Source organism: Rhinoderma darwinii, chromosome 10 (genome assembly GCF_050947455.1).
Source record: "Rhinoderma darwinii isolate aRhiDar2 chromosome 10, aRhiDar2.hap1, whole genome shotgun sequence".
NCBI classification, from domain to species: Eukaryota; Metazoa; Chordata; class Amphibia; order Anura; family Rhinodermatidae; genus Rhinoderma; species Rhinoderma darwinii.
This window is the reverse complement of record NC_134696.1, coordinates 105,436,215-105,453,912: the sequence shown is the minus strand read 5'-3', so window position 1 is coordinate 105,453,912 and position 17,698 is coordinate 105,436,215. Positions and strand designations below refer to the sequence as shown.

General features: G+C 45.8%; 1 protein-coding gene across 2 annotated transcripts in view; it reads left to right on the top strand.

Moving 5' to 3' along the window:
• Positions 1 to 17,698, top strand: part of IGSF21 (immunoglobin superfamily member 21) — a 273,506-nt gene that overhangs the window by 170,488 nt on the left and 85,320 nt on the right. For both annotated transcript variants that reach the window (XM_075840560.1, XM_075840559.1), the window contains exons 4-5: positions 8,111 to 8,226; positions 16,755 to 17,220. In XM_075840560.1, the coding sequence (XP_075696675.1) occupies positions 8,111 to 8,226; positions 16,755 to 17,220 (582 nt within the window). The remainder of the gene's footprint in view (positions 1 to 8,110; positions 8,227 to 16,754; positions 17,221 to 17,698) is intronic.

Sequence of the window (17,698 nt, the reverse complement as noted above, 5' to 3'; positions counted from 1 at the left end):
TATAGATAGTATTGCCTCCTTGTCTCTCCCTGTAAGTGATGTAAGTATATATAGTGCTGCCTCCCTGTAAGTAATGTAGGTATAGATAGTACTGCCGCCTCCCTATCTCTCCCTGTAAGCAATGTAGGTATAGATAGTACTGCCTCCCTGTCTCTTCCTGTAGGCGATGTAGGTATAGATAGTACTGCCTCCCTGTCTTCCTGTAAGCGATGTAGGTATAGATAGTACTGCCTCCCTGTCTCTTCCTGTAAGTGATGTAGGTATAGATAGAACTGCCTCCCTGTCTCTTCCTGTAAGTGATGTAGTTATAGATAGTACTGCCTCCCTGTCTCTTCCTGTAAGTGATGTAATTATAGATAGTACTGCCTCCCTGTCTCTTCCTGTAAGTGATGTAAGTGTAGATAGCACTGCCTCTCTATCTCTTCCTGTAAGTGATGTAGGTATAGATAGTATTGCCTCCCTGTCCGCCGCCATGGATGTTACAGTATCCCCCATCTTACGCCCCCTCTTCTTGGGACCAGAGCCAGAGAGGAACTTCTTAATGAGGGTAGGGGCATTGAGGTTCCCTTCTGGCTCCCAGGGCCACTCCTCAGGACCAAACCCTCTCCAGTCCACCAAATAGAAAGTCCTTCCTCTTACCCTTTTGCAGTCCAGGATCTCCTTCACCTCAAACACATAAGATGAACCGCTGGGAGCAACTGCATGACTGGGAGTCTTACTGTAGTTGTTCAGGACCACCGGTTTCAGGAGGAACACATGGAAGGAGTTGGGGATTCTGAGGGTAGGAGGCATCCGAACTTATAGGAGACAGGGTTTAACTGTTGTAGTATCTCAAAGGGTCCGAGGACCTGGGAGCAAACTTGTACGAAGGCACCTTTAAACGAATATTGGAGGACAGGCAGACTTTGGTACCTGGAGGATACTGAGGCGACTCTCTTCTCTTTATATCCGCTTTTCGCTTCATGCGATCAACTGCCAGCAAAATAGAGGACCGGGTCTGTTGCCAGATTTGAATGGTGTAGAAGCAGTGGACTCACTTGTGTGATTGTTGAATGTGAACTCGGCCAATGGAAGAAGCTGTACCCAGTCATCATGCTGCATGAAGTGGCGAAGATAATTCTCCATGATCTGGTTAATCTTCTCTACTTGACCATTGGACTGGGGGTGATAAGCTGAGGAAAAGTCCAATCTCACATCCAGGAGTTTACAGAGGGCTCTCCAGAATTTCGAGGTGAACTGAACCCCCGATCAGACACAATGTGTAGAGGCAAGCCACGCAAACGGAAGATGTGTTGGATAAAGAGATTTGCCAGTCGAGGAGCAGAAGGAGGGGAGGTCAGTGGGATAAAATGTGCCATCTTCGAGAACCGGTCCACCATCAACCAGACCGTGTTGCATCCTGTTAAGGGAGGAAGGTCTGTGACAAAGTCCATCGCAATATGCTGCCAGGGGGCATCGGGTACAGGCAGAGGTTGAAGCAGGCCGGCAGGCTTGGAGTGAGCAACCTTGTCAGAAGCACACACCGTTCAGGAAGAGACAAAGTCCACAACATCTTTGGGTAGCGTGGGCCTCCAGAAATAACGAGTAATCTGGTCTTTGGTCTTACGAACACCAGTGTGCCCAAACAGTTTAGAGCTGTGTCCCCAGCGGATAATTCTTCTCCTGTCTGCCAACCGAACAAAAGTCCTCCCGGAGGGTTGTCTCTCCAACCAATCTTAGGCACTAGGGTCTCTTTGGCTTCTGGGGACACAAGCGCACAACATGGCCTCCGAGGCCGCAATACAGGCAAAGTCCTGAAGTGCGTCTGCGTTGTTTCTCCTGGGAGACAATTTGGCCCGGTCCATCTGCATAGGCTCCTCTGGTGGGACGAATGAAGAGGACAGTAGGGATTGCTGGAAAGTAGAAGCCAGCCTATGAAATCCTATCACCCGGAGAACCTCTTGGAAATGCTCCCGGATCCTCATGTCAACCCGGGTGGCTAGTAGAATGAGATCGTCCAGGGTAGGTGGCAAATCGCAAGCGGCAAGCTCGTCTTTAATCCCAGAAGACAGTCCCTGCCAGAATGTAGCCACCAAGGCCTCGTTGTTCCAGGTTAGTTCTGCAGCCAGGGTACTGAACTGAATGGCATACTCGCCCACGGAGATATCTCCCTGGTGTAGGGTCTGCAGGGATGCAGCACCAGCAGAAGAAACTCTCCCAGGTTCTTCAAATATAGAACAGAAAGTTCGTAAAAAATAGTGCAAGTCACGAGTCTCTGGTCCCTGATGTTCCCAAAGGGGATTTGCCCATGCCAGGGCTTTGCCAGTAAGGAGAGAGATTATGAAGGCGATCCTCGCATCATCAGGGGAGAAGGACCTGGCATGTAGTCTGAAGTGGATCTGGCACTGATTCAGAAATCCCTTGCAGGACCTCGTGTGTCCATTATAGTGAGGAAGTAGCAGCAGGAAGCATCGGGGGTCGGCACTGGTATTGACAGGAAGTGTATCAGGAGGAACAGCAGGAATAGTTGCGGTGACGACTGTGGCTTGTGCAACCAGCCGATGTGCAATGGTGTTCACCGACCGGAGAAGTTGGTCTTGCATCTCTGCCTGAATGGCTTGTCGTCGTCAAGGTCTCGGGTTGACCAACGGGGTCCATGGCCTGAGCGTATTATCACGGTCTGTGGGTAAGTGGACCCACTAGGCCGCACCACCGTAGCGAGGAGGCAACTGGCCAAACAACAGAGCACTCAAGCAATACAAAGTCCATCACAAGGGTACCTGAACAGTCCAGACAGTGGCAGAGGTTTAGCACGGTTGGAGGTGGGTGCAGCAGATTGTGCCAAACGTGGCGGATGACAGCAGGTGGAGCCAGACGTGGTGGATAACAGCAGATACAGCAGGTTGCACCAGACGTGGCGGATGACAGCAGGTGCAGTAGGACACTACTCCAATACGAACAGGCTCAGGAGCAATAACACAGCACGGGATACAGTTAGCAGGGCACGGAACACTGGGAAAAGGGTACACACTAAGGGACCATTTGCAAAGACTAACATGGGAATACTAACAACGCTCAGTCAAAGAGGCAGGGCCTAGTCCAGGGTGATCATGGGCTAATTAATGATGTTTTACATGTGCGTTCGCGCGCACCCTACGGGACACAGCAGAGTGGAGCGGAAGTGAGTGCTGGCTTCTCCTGGGGAGGGGATGCGGGCCAGCGCTCACCAGACCATGGCTGCGGCCGTCGAGGGGTGAGTAATCCCACGTGTCTGCAGCCATGGATGTTAAATAAGTAATGTAGGTATTGATAGTACTGCCTCCCTGTCTCTCCCTGTAAGTAATGTAGGTATAGATAGTACTGCCTCCCTGTCTCTCCATATAAGTTATTTAGGTATATAAAGTACTGCCTCCCTGTCTCTCCCTGTAAATAATGTAAGCACAGATATTACTACCTCACTGTCTCCTTGATGTGGGACAGATTGTCTCCCTGAAATAACAAACAATTTGTCTTTCAGAGGGATAGTGGATTTTACTATAAGTAGAAGCAGGGGATTGTGTTTCAATATGTTACTGGTCAGTGGCAGATTTGTGAGGAAAATAAGTTTCACTTTAACTCTGTTTGGTTTGTGAGGGTCTATGTCTGCAACTTCCTGTCCCCAGTCACAGCAGGAATCACAGCTCTGAAGCACAAACTGCTCCTCTAACAAGTGAAATAAGGCGCAGTGTGGAGACATTGCTGAACGTGTTACTGAGACTGAGGCAAAGACATTTTATAGTTGTTTGTGTGTGACAATACTAGGAAGAAAAGAAGAGGGAATGATAATCTGTCAGTCAGATGACTTCATCCTGATAGCGCTATAACACCTAGATAATAAATGTAAGACGTCTTCTGTGCGAGCAGCTACCGCGCACCCCCCAGGCAACGCTGTTCTCTACATGTGATTATGCAAAACCTCAATGATAGATTTGATTTAATTTTGCTACTGATCTCCAAATAGTTATGTATATGTGTGACTATGTGGTGTACGCTGCTTACTGAAGACTGGGTGAGTGTGTATGTGTGTTTGTGTAATATATATATATATGTGTGTGTGTGTGTGTGTGTGTGTGTGTGTGTGTGTGTGTGTGTGTGTGTGTGATTAATATATACAGGTACTTGTGCATATGTCAGGCTGCCGGCCTAGACTTGATCCATACAGTAAGACTCTGTTCACACCACTGTCATGGTTTCCTTTCTAACAAAAAATCGTGCGTCAATGCAGCATCCGTCACTCAATGGACCCCAAAGGCTCACAACGGACCATAATGACTATATTGGGGTACCGTCTTGGTGGCTGTTGTATTTATGGGAAGGTCAGCGCAGCATGTTGCCATATTTTTCTCGTCAAGTAAGACAGAACTGGCTCCGGAGGCTCGGGATGGAGCTATTGAATCTGGTGTGAACCTAATTTTAGTAATGTTTTGTATTATAGTAAATCAATTACAATGCGAAATAAATGTATGGATCCGATTTATGGAAACCCCCAACGAAACCCTGTAGTGAAAGTGTGAACCGAGTCTTAGCTTCCATTTATAGAGTAAGTCATAGTGCTGTGCTGGATCGGTCATACGAAGGATCTGATCGCCGCCTTTTGGACTCCGCTGATTTATAATGGGGATGTCTTTTTTAGGTTAGGTCTGCATGCTGCTCTTTTCTTGCCGTTAGTGACGTCACCCCTGACAGTATGTAATAGCGAGCGCAGGTGTGAGAATAACTGCAGGTGATCAGAACCGCATCAAACTCTTTATTCATTGCCTAAAGTTCTGACGTTTCTAGAGTTGGGATTTCCCAGGTACGGGGGTTTCTGCCTCGTGACTTTTCCCACATTTGTGGCTCCACAGACACAAATCAGAAGATAAAACGGAAATGTAGAATAACGTAAAAGACAACGAGGTTGATGTGACAACGTTGTGGAGGGTTTAACAGTTCGCTGTTTTGTTGTAAAATAAGATGTTGCTATAAAACGTAAAGAGCTCGCTGCGGTGTACGCCGTGCCTGCGGGAGGGCACGAGGAGGAATTGTTCATAGCAGGAGGGAACAGAAAAAAAATATCTGACTGGAGTGAAGTTCATTAAAAGAGTGGGACTCTGGGCTCGGTCGTAAACCTCCGCACTTTTATAGGCCGCCATAATTCGCCTTCCCTTCACCGGTGTTGTGCGTACAGAGCAGGTAGGTCATTAAGGCGCCCGCCACTGGCAGAACCGAGGAAAAAACAAGCAGCGCGGTCGTCTTAACTGCCGGCCCCTTTTCTTTTTTACAGCTCTCTTTTTTTCCCCCCTTTTTAATTGGCCTCTTTATGATCTGTGAGTAAAATACACCGGCAGATATCCGCGCTTTTATTGCCGTCTGTCCCCAGAGGCTTAGAGCAGTAAGAAAAAAAGACATTTTGGTCTGCGGCACCTCGGAAGGTTGTCTCAGGGCTCAGATGCTTCCTGCTGAGTATAAAACAGAACTTCACCATCAACAGTGGAGCCAAAATGAATCCGTAGGAACATATCTGACCCTCAAAGGGCCACTGAACCTGCGCTTTGTCTTCTCTCCAATTGCAGTGAAGCTGAGTGGATCCGGGATGACTGTGGGAGCCCTTGTTGAAATAGACGGGTGCCCTTTTTTGCAGAATAAGTTGTTTAATAATGGCACGCGCTGTACGCAAATAGCAAACCTGGAGTCCGCAGCGTCAAATCGCGGTAAAAACGCATGTGTTTTTTGGATACGCTATTTCAATGCGGTTCTAACCACAGCTCAACCACAATGTGTGAATGGACCTTTAAAGCGTTGAGAATCTCTTTAAAATCGTTCCGGTCATGTGAATTGTTAGCAATTTTTACTTTTAATTGCTACATGCCGGGATTTCAGCGCTACGCACTTGAAGAGATTTCCAAGCAAACAAATACCCTATAAATGACACATCAGCGACGTGAGCAGCCGCAGGTATCTGTGAGGTCGTCTCCTGAGCTGGACCCGCTGTGTGACGCTGCATGACGTGCCTCTGCCAGTGGTGGAGCTTTTTGGAATAGGATTATGTGACATTTGTGTGATTTAGGCTCCACGTATCTTGTGATTTACTGTTGTACCAGGTAAGTGGGAGATCAATTTACTAGAGATAGTCATTTATCCTCCGCAGGCAGAGCAACTCCAGAGATGGCGGCAGAATCCGCTCATTTGAATAGATTTAAATATTGAAAATATCTCATTTAAATAAATCTAAATGTTCATCTGTCAGAACTGAAAGCTGTTTTATCTCTGGTGAGATGGAGGATTGTCTCCTCTCTCTATTGTGTCTTTACACTACCCCCCCCCTCCATCTTCTTTGTACCAAATCAAGAATTGTTACCCATCCAATCAATGCTGGACATTGACATAATGCGGAATATTTACTGCAGTATATAAATCTAGTATTACCTAGACTGGATACATTGTAACAAGCCATCAGCTGTGGGAGCAGGGCAGGTGTACAAGAAAAATATGTGTTTCTATTCACTGACAACAAGCAGCAAACATGAAAATGGTGAGAAATTGAAACAAATTATATAATCGAAAGCTGCAGAACTTTTGATTGTACATTAATGGAGCTTTATTTCCATAAATCACCTTTGACACAGACAGCAGTGTTATTGACCTGGGACACAAGTGCAGCTATGATAAGTTAGCAGTTTTCCTGCAGCCTGTGAGGTAGTCTATTTCATTATGTGGTATCACTTGTTCATGTGTCTGTAGCAGAAAAATGGGGCACTTAATAAAAAATATAGTTCTCAAGACGTTAATATTGCAGAATATGGAAAAATATCAACAATGTGGCCAGGCAGAGGTAATAATGACAGCAGAGTAGCCAGAGAGGGGCGTTCCACGCATAACCCCAGGGTTGCCAACCGTCTGTAAATTTACGGACCGCCCGCAAATACTGGCGCTTTTTTCTGCCGTTTGTAGTGTCTGACAGAAAAATACACTGTGGATTATTTTTCCCCAGAAAGTTTGCACTTCGCAAAATTGTTATGCGCAGTTAAAGCAATAAAGAATCTGTGGCACGGAGTTCCAAAGTCCCAAGGGAATGAGGACTCGGAGTGACACTGAGGAGGTCACGGGGACCAGTCACATGAGATGTCACGTGACTCGTGTCAGTGACGTTGCACGTGACGAGACTACACTAGGACAGAGGTAGAGTGCTGTCTTAGCGGTGATGGCGGTCGACCTTTCCTGTACCCGGCGGTACGAATGTTCGGTGGAGACTACTGATTTTAAAATGTGTCCATGATTTTTTGCTCCATTGTCAAGAAATTACTGAAGTGGAGGCTGGCAACCCTGCATAGCCCACCTGGGCAAGTATTCATTGCCCTAATAACACTGCTACTCAAAATGCCCTTAGCCAGCCACACTACCTCCAATGCCAGCCACAATGCCCTTAGCCAGCCACACTACCTCCAATGCCAGCCACAATGCACTTAGCCAGCCACACTACCTCCAATGCCAGCCACAATTCCCTTAGCCAGCCACACTACCTCCAATGCCAGCCACAATGCACTTAGCCAGCCACACTACCTCCAATGCCAGCCACACTACCTCCAATGCCAGCCACAATGCACTTAGCCAGCCACACTACCTCCAATGCCAGCCACAATGCACTTAGCCAGCCACACTACCTCCAATGCCAGCCACAATGCACTTAGCCAGCCACACTACCTCCAATGCCAGCCACAATGCACTTAGCCAGCCACACTACCTCCAATGCCAGCCACAATGCACTTAGTCAGCCTCACTACCCACAATGCTCTTAGCCAGACACACTACCCCCCCCCCCCCAGTGTCAGCCACAATACCCTTAGCCAGTCGCACTGCCCCAAGTGCCAGCCACAGTACCCTCAGTGCCAGCCACAATGAATGCTCTTGTGCGATATGCACAGGTGGTCTGCCGGGATAGAGGTGTGGTCGAGCTGGTAATCTAGGACTGTACTCCTGGGAGGACTGTGTACACACAATGGGGTAGATCTGTACAGATGCCATCATTGAGTTGTGTATATATGTACTGTATCAGGATGATGACTGTTCAAATGTCGGATATAATCAGTAATGGTAACATCTTTTATCCATCCAGCTCCTCCCATTTCAATCGCTGTGATCGCTGCAGACACCCCAGCGCAATTCAGCCGCTACCAGGCGCAAAACTTCACTCTCGTATGCATCGTATGCGGAGGAAAACCAGCTCCACAGGTCAGTGTCCCCACAACGTACAACAAAACGTTATGTTATTACTCTTATTATCATGATGTCACATTTCTACTTATCCACTCTGCTCTGGAAGCTTCTATTCCATATATGACATAGGCCTGGAGTAAATATATATCAGAACAGCAGCGTTATAAGAGGAGCGGCTGATATCAGTCACATATTATGTAATGTCTCTGGAGGATATAATAGTACTGGAGTGTTATAAGAGGAGCGGCTGATATCAGTCACACATATGATGTAATGTCTGGAGGATATAATAGTACTGGAGCATTATAAGAGGAGCGGCTGATATCAGTCACATATATGATGTAATGTCTCTGGAGGATATAATAGTACTGGAGTGTTATAAGAGGAGCGGCTGATATCAGTCACATATGATGTAATGTCTCTGGAGGATATAATAGTACTGGAGTGTTATAAGAGGAGCGGCTGATATCAGTCACACATATGATGTAATGTCTCTGGAGGATATAATAGTACTGGAGCATTATAAGAGGAGCGGCTGATATCAGTCACATATATGATGTAATGTCTCTGGAGGATATAATAGTGCTGGAGTGATATAAGAGGAGCGGCTGATATCAGTCACACATGATGTAATGTCTCTGGAGGATATAATAGTACTGGAGTGTTATAAGAGGAGCGGCTGATATCAGTCACACATATGATGTGATGTCTCTGGAGGATATAATAGTACTGGAGTGTTATAAGATGAGCAGCTGATGTCATTGTGGGAATCAACTTGCTCGGTTTGATTTTTGCGGACATGAATGGAATAAATCGATTTGTCAATTGTACTCCACGGACTCCCCTTCAAGCACGGCAGTGGCGTCATGGCGGCACCCCCCTCTTGTCGGTGGGTTTATCATTGCCTCTTTATGTGATACACACTATTACACCCATCATCCATGCCTTGCTCTGATACAGCTGCATTTCTTATTGGCACCTTGCTTCTTCTTGTCATGCATGTGGCGAGCTGAGCTCTTGTCATTGGAGATTTCTTCTCCACGCTCCTTGTGATAAGTATTTTCACAAAGTCGACACTTCTAGATAAAACGAGAGCAGAAAAAAAGAGCAAACTTCATTATGAGTTCTTGTTCCATCTTCTCGTTTCCTTTCACGGCGGTGACAATCCAGGCAGCAGCTCCTATTGACTGAATCGACCTACTAAATTAATACATCTTAATGTGCTTTGTAGATTGGTATCGAGCTCCGTGTTGCTGCTTTTATCCTCTCTCCTTTCAGCGCTGCTCACAAGCTTTTCCAATCAAGGCATCTCTTGTTTTGTGTTGCACAGCCTCTATCCTGCCTATTATTCATTCTCTGTAATCGGAATGCATAATTTGGTCTTGTGCCCCCTCTGCAGCGTGCGCCGTGTGACGGATGTATAGCTATGTTAAAATGCTATTTAGAGAGGAAAGAAAAAACCCACATTGAAGCCGCCTCTGACTTGCTGTGTCGTTCGGATAAAAAAAAAATAGCTATTTCACGTTAAACGCTATTATTCGACCGCCATTAAACCCTTCTTTAAGCCAGATTCCCTCCTACCAACACCCGCCATTAACGCACCCCTAATAGCACCTTGAAAACTCTCGTCAGAAAGGAGAAGGAGTTTCTGCGGTTTAATTGACACTGAGGTGTTTAGTCCCGAGGCTCCCGCTGTGGCTGTATGGAAAGAGATGATCACATTTCTCCATACAGGCTGCTTTATGCCACAATGGACACGTGTGTTACCAGAGATACATTACACTCTTGTCTTAAAGTGTAGCCGTCCTTTCCATTTTTTCCCCATAAATCAATAGTACAAACAAATATAAGAAACTTTGTAATATATCTTATTATATGAAAATGCCTCTTTCTCGACTTATCAGACACTTCTCCCCCCCGTGTCCTACACTGATCACTTACTCTGAATTAATTGCTAAAATCCGCATTCAGTGAGGCAGAGATGAAGACCGTTTACTGAGGGATCAGGTTACATGCTGCCCATAGCAGTACATGGAGGGGAGGGAGCAACTGCACTGAGAGACACACACTGACGCTGCTGCTTCTAGTTAGTGCTTTATCTCACCCCAGTGATTCATTCACAGCTACACTGCTCATTACTGCAGTGTAATCTTCATATGCTGTTTCTAGTAAGCGTTTTACTGTCTTACCCCAGTATGTGTCTGAGTCAGCTGCTCCTTCCTTCTGCTCCCCGTGTCCTGTCCATTCACTTCTATGGGCAGCACGTAACCTGACCCCCTCAGTGAGCTGTCTTTATCTCAGTGTGTTAGTGAACATTGCAGGAAACGGGGGAGAAGAGGAGGAGTCTGATAAGTGTGGAAAGAGGCATTTTTCTCTAATAAGATAAATAACAAAGTTTCTTATATTCACTTGTACTATTGATTTATGGGGGGGGGGGGGAAATAAACTATGGTTACACTTTAACTAGGAATTGTCGTTTGAACAAACTTTGCATAAATCAATAATAGAACTGATAAAAACAAGGGGACATATACAAAAACACCAAAAAAGGCCATACTTACAAATGGACACAGCCAGGTCAGAAACGCTGATGAAGGAATGAGCAGGTGCTTTAAATAATAATAGCCACTCCCACTGGTCTTGAGGGGAGGGGCATGTGGTGCATGGGATGTGTGGTAAGAAAAAATAAATGAATAGTGTGTGTGCAAGTGTAATACTATGAGTGAAATATAGAGGGCAGTAATGAGTGAAGTGCCTCAATAGAAATAAATGGGTAATGGGGTGCAAGTGTGTGAAACATGGAGGGATAGTGTGTACGTCATGAGGCACAACGTGTATAGCCAGGTAGAAGCCTATTTGTGACGCCTTGATAGTTCATAGAGCGGGCTACCCTGCTTGCTATGCCAAACAACAACACACCATGCTCTCCCAGCATCAAAGACCCGGCTGTGTCCAAGAGAAGTGAATATATGTAGTAATGAAAAATACCTGGGGTATTAGTAATCATTTTGGCCAAAAGGACGCAAGCTCGCAATCCACGACAAGGATCCCCAGACTTGCGAGTCCCTAGGGGACCAGTCACATGAGATGTCACGTGACTCGTGTCAGTGACGTTGCACGTGACGAGACTACACTAGGACAGAGGTAAAGCGCTGTCTTAGCGGTGATGGGGGTCGACCTTTCCTGTACCCGGCGGTACGAATGTTCGGTGGAGACTACTGATTTTAAAATGTGTCCATGATTTTTTGCTCCATTGTCAAGAAATTACTGAAGTGGAGGCTGGTAACCCTGCATAGCCCACCTGGGCAAGTATTCATTGCCCTAATAACACTGCTACTCAAAATGCCCTTAGCCAGCCACTACCTCCAATGCCAGCCACAATGCCCTTAGCCAGCCACACTACCTCCAATGCCAGCCACAATGCACTTAGCCAGCCACACTACCTCCAATGCCAGCCACAATGCACTTAGCCAGCCACACTACCTCCAATGCCAGCCACAATGCACTTAGCCAGCCACACTACCTCCAATGCCAGCCACAATGCACTTAGCCAGCCACACTACCTCCAATGCCAGCCACAATGCACTTAGTCAGCCTCACTACCCACAATGCTCTTAGCCAGACACACTACCCCCCCCCAGTGTCAGCCACAATACCCTTAGCCAGTCGCACTGCCCCAAGTGCCAGCCACAGTACCCTCAGTGCTGTGCTGGGGGGAAATAAACTATGGTTACACTTTAACTAGGAATTGTCGTTTGAACAAACTTTGCATAAATCAATAATATAAGCGAATATAAGAAACTTTGTAACATATCTTATTAGAGAGGAATGCCTCATTCTCCACTTATCCGGCTACTCTCCTCCCTCTCCCCCGTTTTCTTAACTGTTCACTTATTGAATTCGATTATAGAATCCGTATTCGGTGAGGCAGAGAGGAGACAGATTCTAAGCTTCACTGAGAGATTTGGTTTCAGCCGCCTATGGAGAGGGTAGCAGCAGAATGTGAGAGGCTGGGGGACGCAGAGATGCTGCTGCAGCTTCTAGTAAGTGTTATGTATAACCCCAGTGCTGGATTCACAGCTACACTGCTCAGTACTGATATATAATGTCCTCCATGCTGCTGCTACTGAGGGTGTGAAACAAAGAGATTGGGTAGCAGGATGTTCTCTTCTCTATGTGTTCAGTGATTATGGTCTGATTTCAGGTGGTTGTTTTCTGATCCAGCCACATTGTTCTGGGTTTTTATTGGACCTTCTGCTGATTTCTGAAGCTTCTTAGATCATGGCTGGCTATACATGTACTGATCTACGAGCACCATGGTACATTACAGAGCCTTTATGATACTCTCAGAGCTCATCAGTGAGGACTCTGCTTGTTAAAGGCTTTGTTCACACTTCCACCGTGATTTCCATTTATAACGGAAACCTTAAAACCATTTCCGGATCCATCATACAACGGTTACCACTAGCGCCTGATGGATCCCATAGACTTATAATTGGTTCCATCGTGGTGACAATCGGAATCTACTACAGAGGCTTTGAACGAACGGGACCAAAGGAGGCTCGGCCAGTTATATACAAATAAAGCCTCATCATGTAATGAGAAGTTCTTCAACTTTCTAACTTACTTTGTGCCCTCGCCATTTCTAAATTCTATGCTTACTCTCAATGAATATGGACCTTCACTATTTATGTCCTGAGGCTGAAAACCTATAGAGACCTAATGCTTCTCATAACTGAGGGTTTGTTATAGTTGCACCTAGTCGAGGCAAGTCTAAGCAGCCAGACAGACTGATACATTTTACCTACACTGATATTTTGTAGCAAACTATCAGGACAGGAGTAAAATGTATACTGCTTCAATGCTTCGCTCAAAGAGGATTGCGTGGACTGGATACATTGTAACAAGCTTATCAGCTGTGTGAATCCATACAAATATTAAATATGGATTTACCCTTCACAGCTGAGGCTCTGCTCCAATGTGTTGGCCTGAACGCCAGGCTGTTTAGACTGGATGCAAGTGTATCAAACACTCAGCTATTAGAATTATTAAATTCGTATGGTTTCATTGGAAGCTTATGTTGCTGTTTTATCCCCCCAAGCTTTACACTGCAGGTCTGCTCCTTAAGGGAACAGTATGATCCGTCATCTCATGTAAGGACAAGCACATGTTCTGCAGGAAGTCAGTACAGGGAGAATTGATTTCAATTACAGATAGGATCACACTCTATAAAATCCAACTTTCAGGATCCATGTTTTTCCTGATGGCGGACACTGGGGACCGTCAGCCTGACCTCATAGACATTGGATTGTCAGTAGATCTAGTTTCAATTGGCAGAGCCCTTCTCCAAAATCATGTGGTCTATGTGTCCGTTGCATTGTTGGCCGGCCCCTCACATGTTGCCCCTTGTTTCGGCCCAGGGTGTAACAACCCGTCCATTAGATTTGATTGAATTGTGTGGTGAGAAGTTAATTGTACTTATTGGTGTCCTCCCTGCTGTACATTAGGAGGCGGCTGCAGTTAATCCTGTACATACGAGGTGTCCTCAACACTAATCCTATAATCCAGAGTCTGAATTGTGGCAAAATCAATTTTAAAACATTGAAGGTTTCAATTGGCAAAATTCAAAGACTTGTCCTGGGAATACGGAAGGACCTGCAACCATACGACGAGATCTGAGCATGGAGAATTAATTAGACTTCATTGGCAGCTGTCGGGGTGAAAGTTGAGAGGAAACGGATTAATTCTGTTGAGTGTTGATGAGGAGGTTAAATCATTGACGTTTGTGTTGTTCGAATTTCTCCATCTTCATTCGGCGGCGCCGGAATCGACTTTGTTTTCTCTGGGAACCTCAAGCTGTGCCTGTCACGCTTTTACCTGTTTGGTTGTTATTACATTTCGGATCGCAGTTTAGTGCCGGACGCACGTTCTGTGGTAAATAGAGTGTATGGACTGACGGATTCCATTAGAAGTCATGAGGACACAACATTATAGAGACGCAATGGAGCGTTTCTGAATCACAGCACAATGGGCTGCCAAAACAAGGTCTTGTTGGCGGGGCTTCTTGGAATTCTTCTGGAGGCGCAGAAGATGTGATGTCACTTCTGCAGAAAATGTAGTCAAATTGGAACAGTGCGTAAAATATTATATCTGTCATGTCAGGAGGACACATAATTTCCCCAATCATCTCAGTGTTAGAGGAGATCAGATGGACTGGTTGGGTCTTGGCCTTTGTTAGGAGTAGTTCACGCGGCGCTGATTTTGTCGCGGAAACCGTGTCAGAATCTGTAGGAAGAAACATTACAAATATTGATTTTGATGGGACGCAGAGGCGTTATTCTTCTAGGGCGCTTTTGTCTGCTTGCTTGTATCTGGCTGGTTATGAAAAATAAGGGGGACGCCCATGTCATTTAAAAAAAATATATATATATATATATAATTAAATAATTGGAAATAACGATGTGGGGTTTCCCCATTTTTATAACCGGCCAGATACAACAACACAACAGCAGCAGCATTACTAGAGTGGGTAGGGTCACTGTTTTTGGGCTTTCCCAGCCTAATAATACCAGCCTGCGGTCGCGCCAGTCCCCAGCCATCACTACAGATCACTACGGTCAGGTACTGGATCGTACCCGGCTCTTCCCGGTACCCCTGGTGGCGGTGGGTACCGGAGTAATAATGGGGGTTAGTGTTAGCCTCTTCATGTTGAACGTTAAGCCTCGCCTTAGTTGGGTCACCTAGGAGACCCAGCGATCCAGCTGAAAGCTGCGTGCCATCGGCCATGAGAAGTTGGGGGGGGGGGGCCCAAGAACAATCTTTGCATCGGGGCCCATGAGCCTTTAGCTACGCCCCTGAGTCTGAGATAGTCTCCTGCCTCATCAGAAGCTCAGACTGCTTTTTATTCCTTGCCTTATGCTTTACACTGCAGCTCTGCTTGTTTAGATTGGCTGCTGTATTCAAGCACAAGCTCAATAGGTGATGATTTACGTTACCGCAAGTACAAAATTATTACGTACTGCAAGCAACTAAACTTCTTGTGAGGAAAAGATCATGAGACTCTTCCACATATAAACTAAGGGGAGGAGCCACAATAAAGGGGAGGAGCCTGGAAATCTTTGCTCTGAGTAGCTAGATGTGCATCAGGTACATGACATCCCTCCCTATTGTCACCAGTACAATGATGACATACTGTGGACTGGGGGCTTTGTTGGGTTACTAGAGACACCTCCACCTCTACAACCTAGAGAATTGGAAGCTAAAAGTTTTTGGTCGATGTCCCCTTTAAGAGACTTTTTTTAGCAAAATCTGTTGTAATCTCTTGGACAGAAGTGACACAATTCTATAATGGGAGACCCCACTAAAGAGCCGTCCGATACCTCATAAGGAACATCATAATTGATGGGAGACTCGTGTTTAATAGACACTTTGTGGCAGACTTACACAGATGCAGCTTGTCGAGAGTGTCAGGCATGATCTCAACTAAATCAATTGCACCGTGTCACAACAAGCCACACACTTCTCCAACAACATCTCCGCAGAGAGACATCTATTGTACGGACGTCACTGACAGCAGCAGATTATTCATCTCCTTCCACAGCAGCTGTCCTCTGTTCACACCTAAAGCCTCCCGGTCACTGGGTGAACAGAGTAAAGTAGATAGAATTGACCATTGCTGGACCAGGATCTCACCATTGTCTGATAATAGTGGTTATCCCCGAGCTGAAGGATTGTCTAAGCAGCTATGTACTTGTCCAGTCTTATGTAAATAAAGCTTAACTTTCTAATACAGTGTTTCAAATCTTCACCATTTTAAAGATCTCTGCTTGCTGTTAGTGAATGGGAACATCCATTGTTTACGTTCAGAAGCTGAAGCTACTCCTGCTCCACAGCTAATATGTTCGCTAGAAGACAGTTCTCTGATACACTGTAAGGAACCCTTCAGCTGTGTAAGAACTATTAGGTCAGGACAAGTTTTCAGCCTCTGGATATTAACAAGAATGTTTTATTCCTTGTCAGCAAGCAGCGATCCTGAAATGATGAGGAATTAGCAGCTCTTTGCAGCACAGATCTTTTTCTCCTTCAATAAGAAGAATCCTTGAACTGTAGAAAACGGAGAATTTTAAATGTTAACTTTTCACGCTCGGTGTCAGCAACAGAAGAACTTGTTTTGGTCTCTGGATTCCAGTTATTCGGGTGAACAGAATCCTGAAGAACTTTGTTCATTTCCACCAACATCTCAGGTTTTCCTTATTCCATTGCATTAAAATTGCTGCAGATATTTCCTCGATGGAAAGTCCTTGATTTGTAAATGACGTCGTCGGGGGTTAAGAAAAACAATTCTGGGAAAGCTTGATGCCTACACAGCCATATTGCTTCTCACCCAGCTTTCCCCGAATCAGATAGACCTACATTGACTGATGACTTTGTAACTCAACATCTCCGCCGATTTGCTGATTATTGTGTTGTTATCAAATCTAATGTCAAATAATTGTGGAATCTATAAGACGCCTTGATGTCATTTTTTGTGGCTTATCTTCCAGGTGTATTTCAAGAGGGACGGCGAGCTGATCGAGGTCATACCCATGATGGATCCGCCGCCGGCTGCAGCTGGTCTCATGAATAACCGGGACACTAAGAAACTTCTAGACATGGATGATACTAAGATGCAAAAGTCACTTTTACTGCTGGACACTGAGGAAAGAGCATCAAACCCGTTCACAGACAGTCCCTTCCGCTCCCGCACGTCTGACCAAGGACCTATGTCCAGCCCTGTGACGGAGGCAATTCCAGAGACAGTGGTCAGCCTGGAGTTTCCCCGCTGGGTCCACAGTACAGACCCCACTTATTTCTTCCACCAAATGCATCTTCCAATGAGTGATGGGACTGTAGAGGTTCGAGCAATGCTCACCTGGACCCTAAATCCACAAGTGGACAACGAAGCTCTCTTCAGCTGTGAGGTGAAGCACCCGGCGCTCACTATGCCCATGCAGTCCGAAGTGACATTAGGTGAGACTAACTTTATTTTTACTTTAAATTCCATTTGAATTGAATGTTTTGTTTTTTTAAGGTTCATTGTGTTTTCTTCATGCTGCAGACAGGGGTGTAAACAAAGCAGGGGTCATAGTATCGGTAGGGGCCCCACTTCTCATGTGCCCCATAGCAGCTGGACTGTCTATATTCTAAACCCACTCATTTCTTTAATGAAGTAGAATTAGTTGCATGTCATGGTCTCGTGCTCCAATACATTTTAGATACATTGTATTTAATAAGGAAAACAAATAGATAAAAGAATGGCCCTCAGATGAATGACTTTATGCACAACCCAGTCCCACCAATTACAGGGGAGGTGACATCAACATAGATGGAGATAAAGAAATGTCCGGTAGGGGCCCCTTCATCCTACTGATTGTGGGGGTCCTTTTACATCGACCCCCTCCCCCCATGATGCTTTCTGCTGACGTCTCGGTGTAGCTAAAGGTCAACA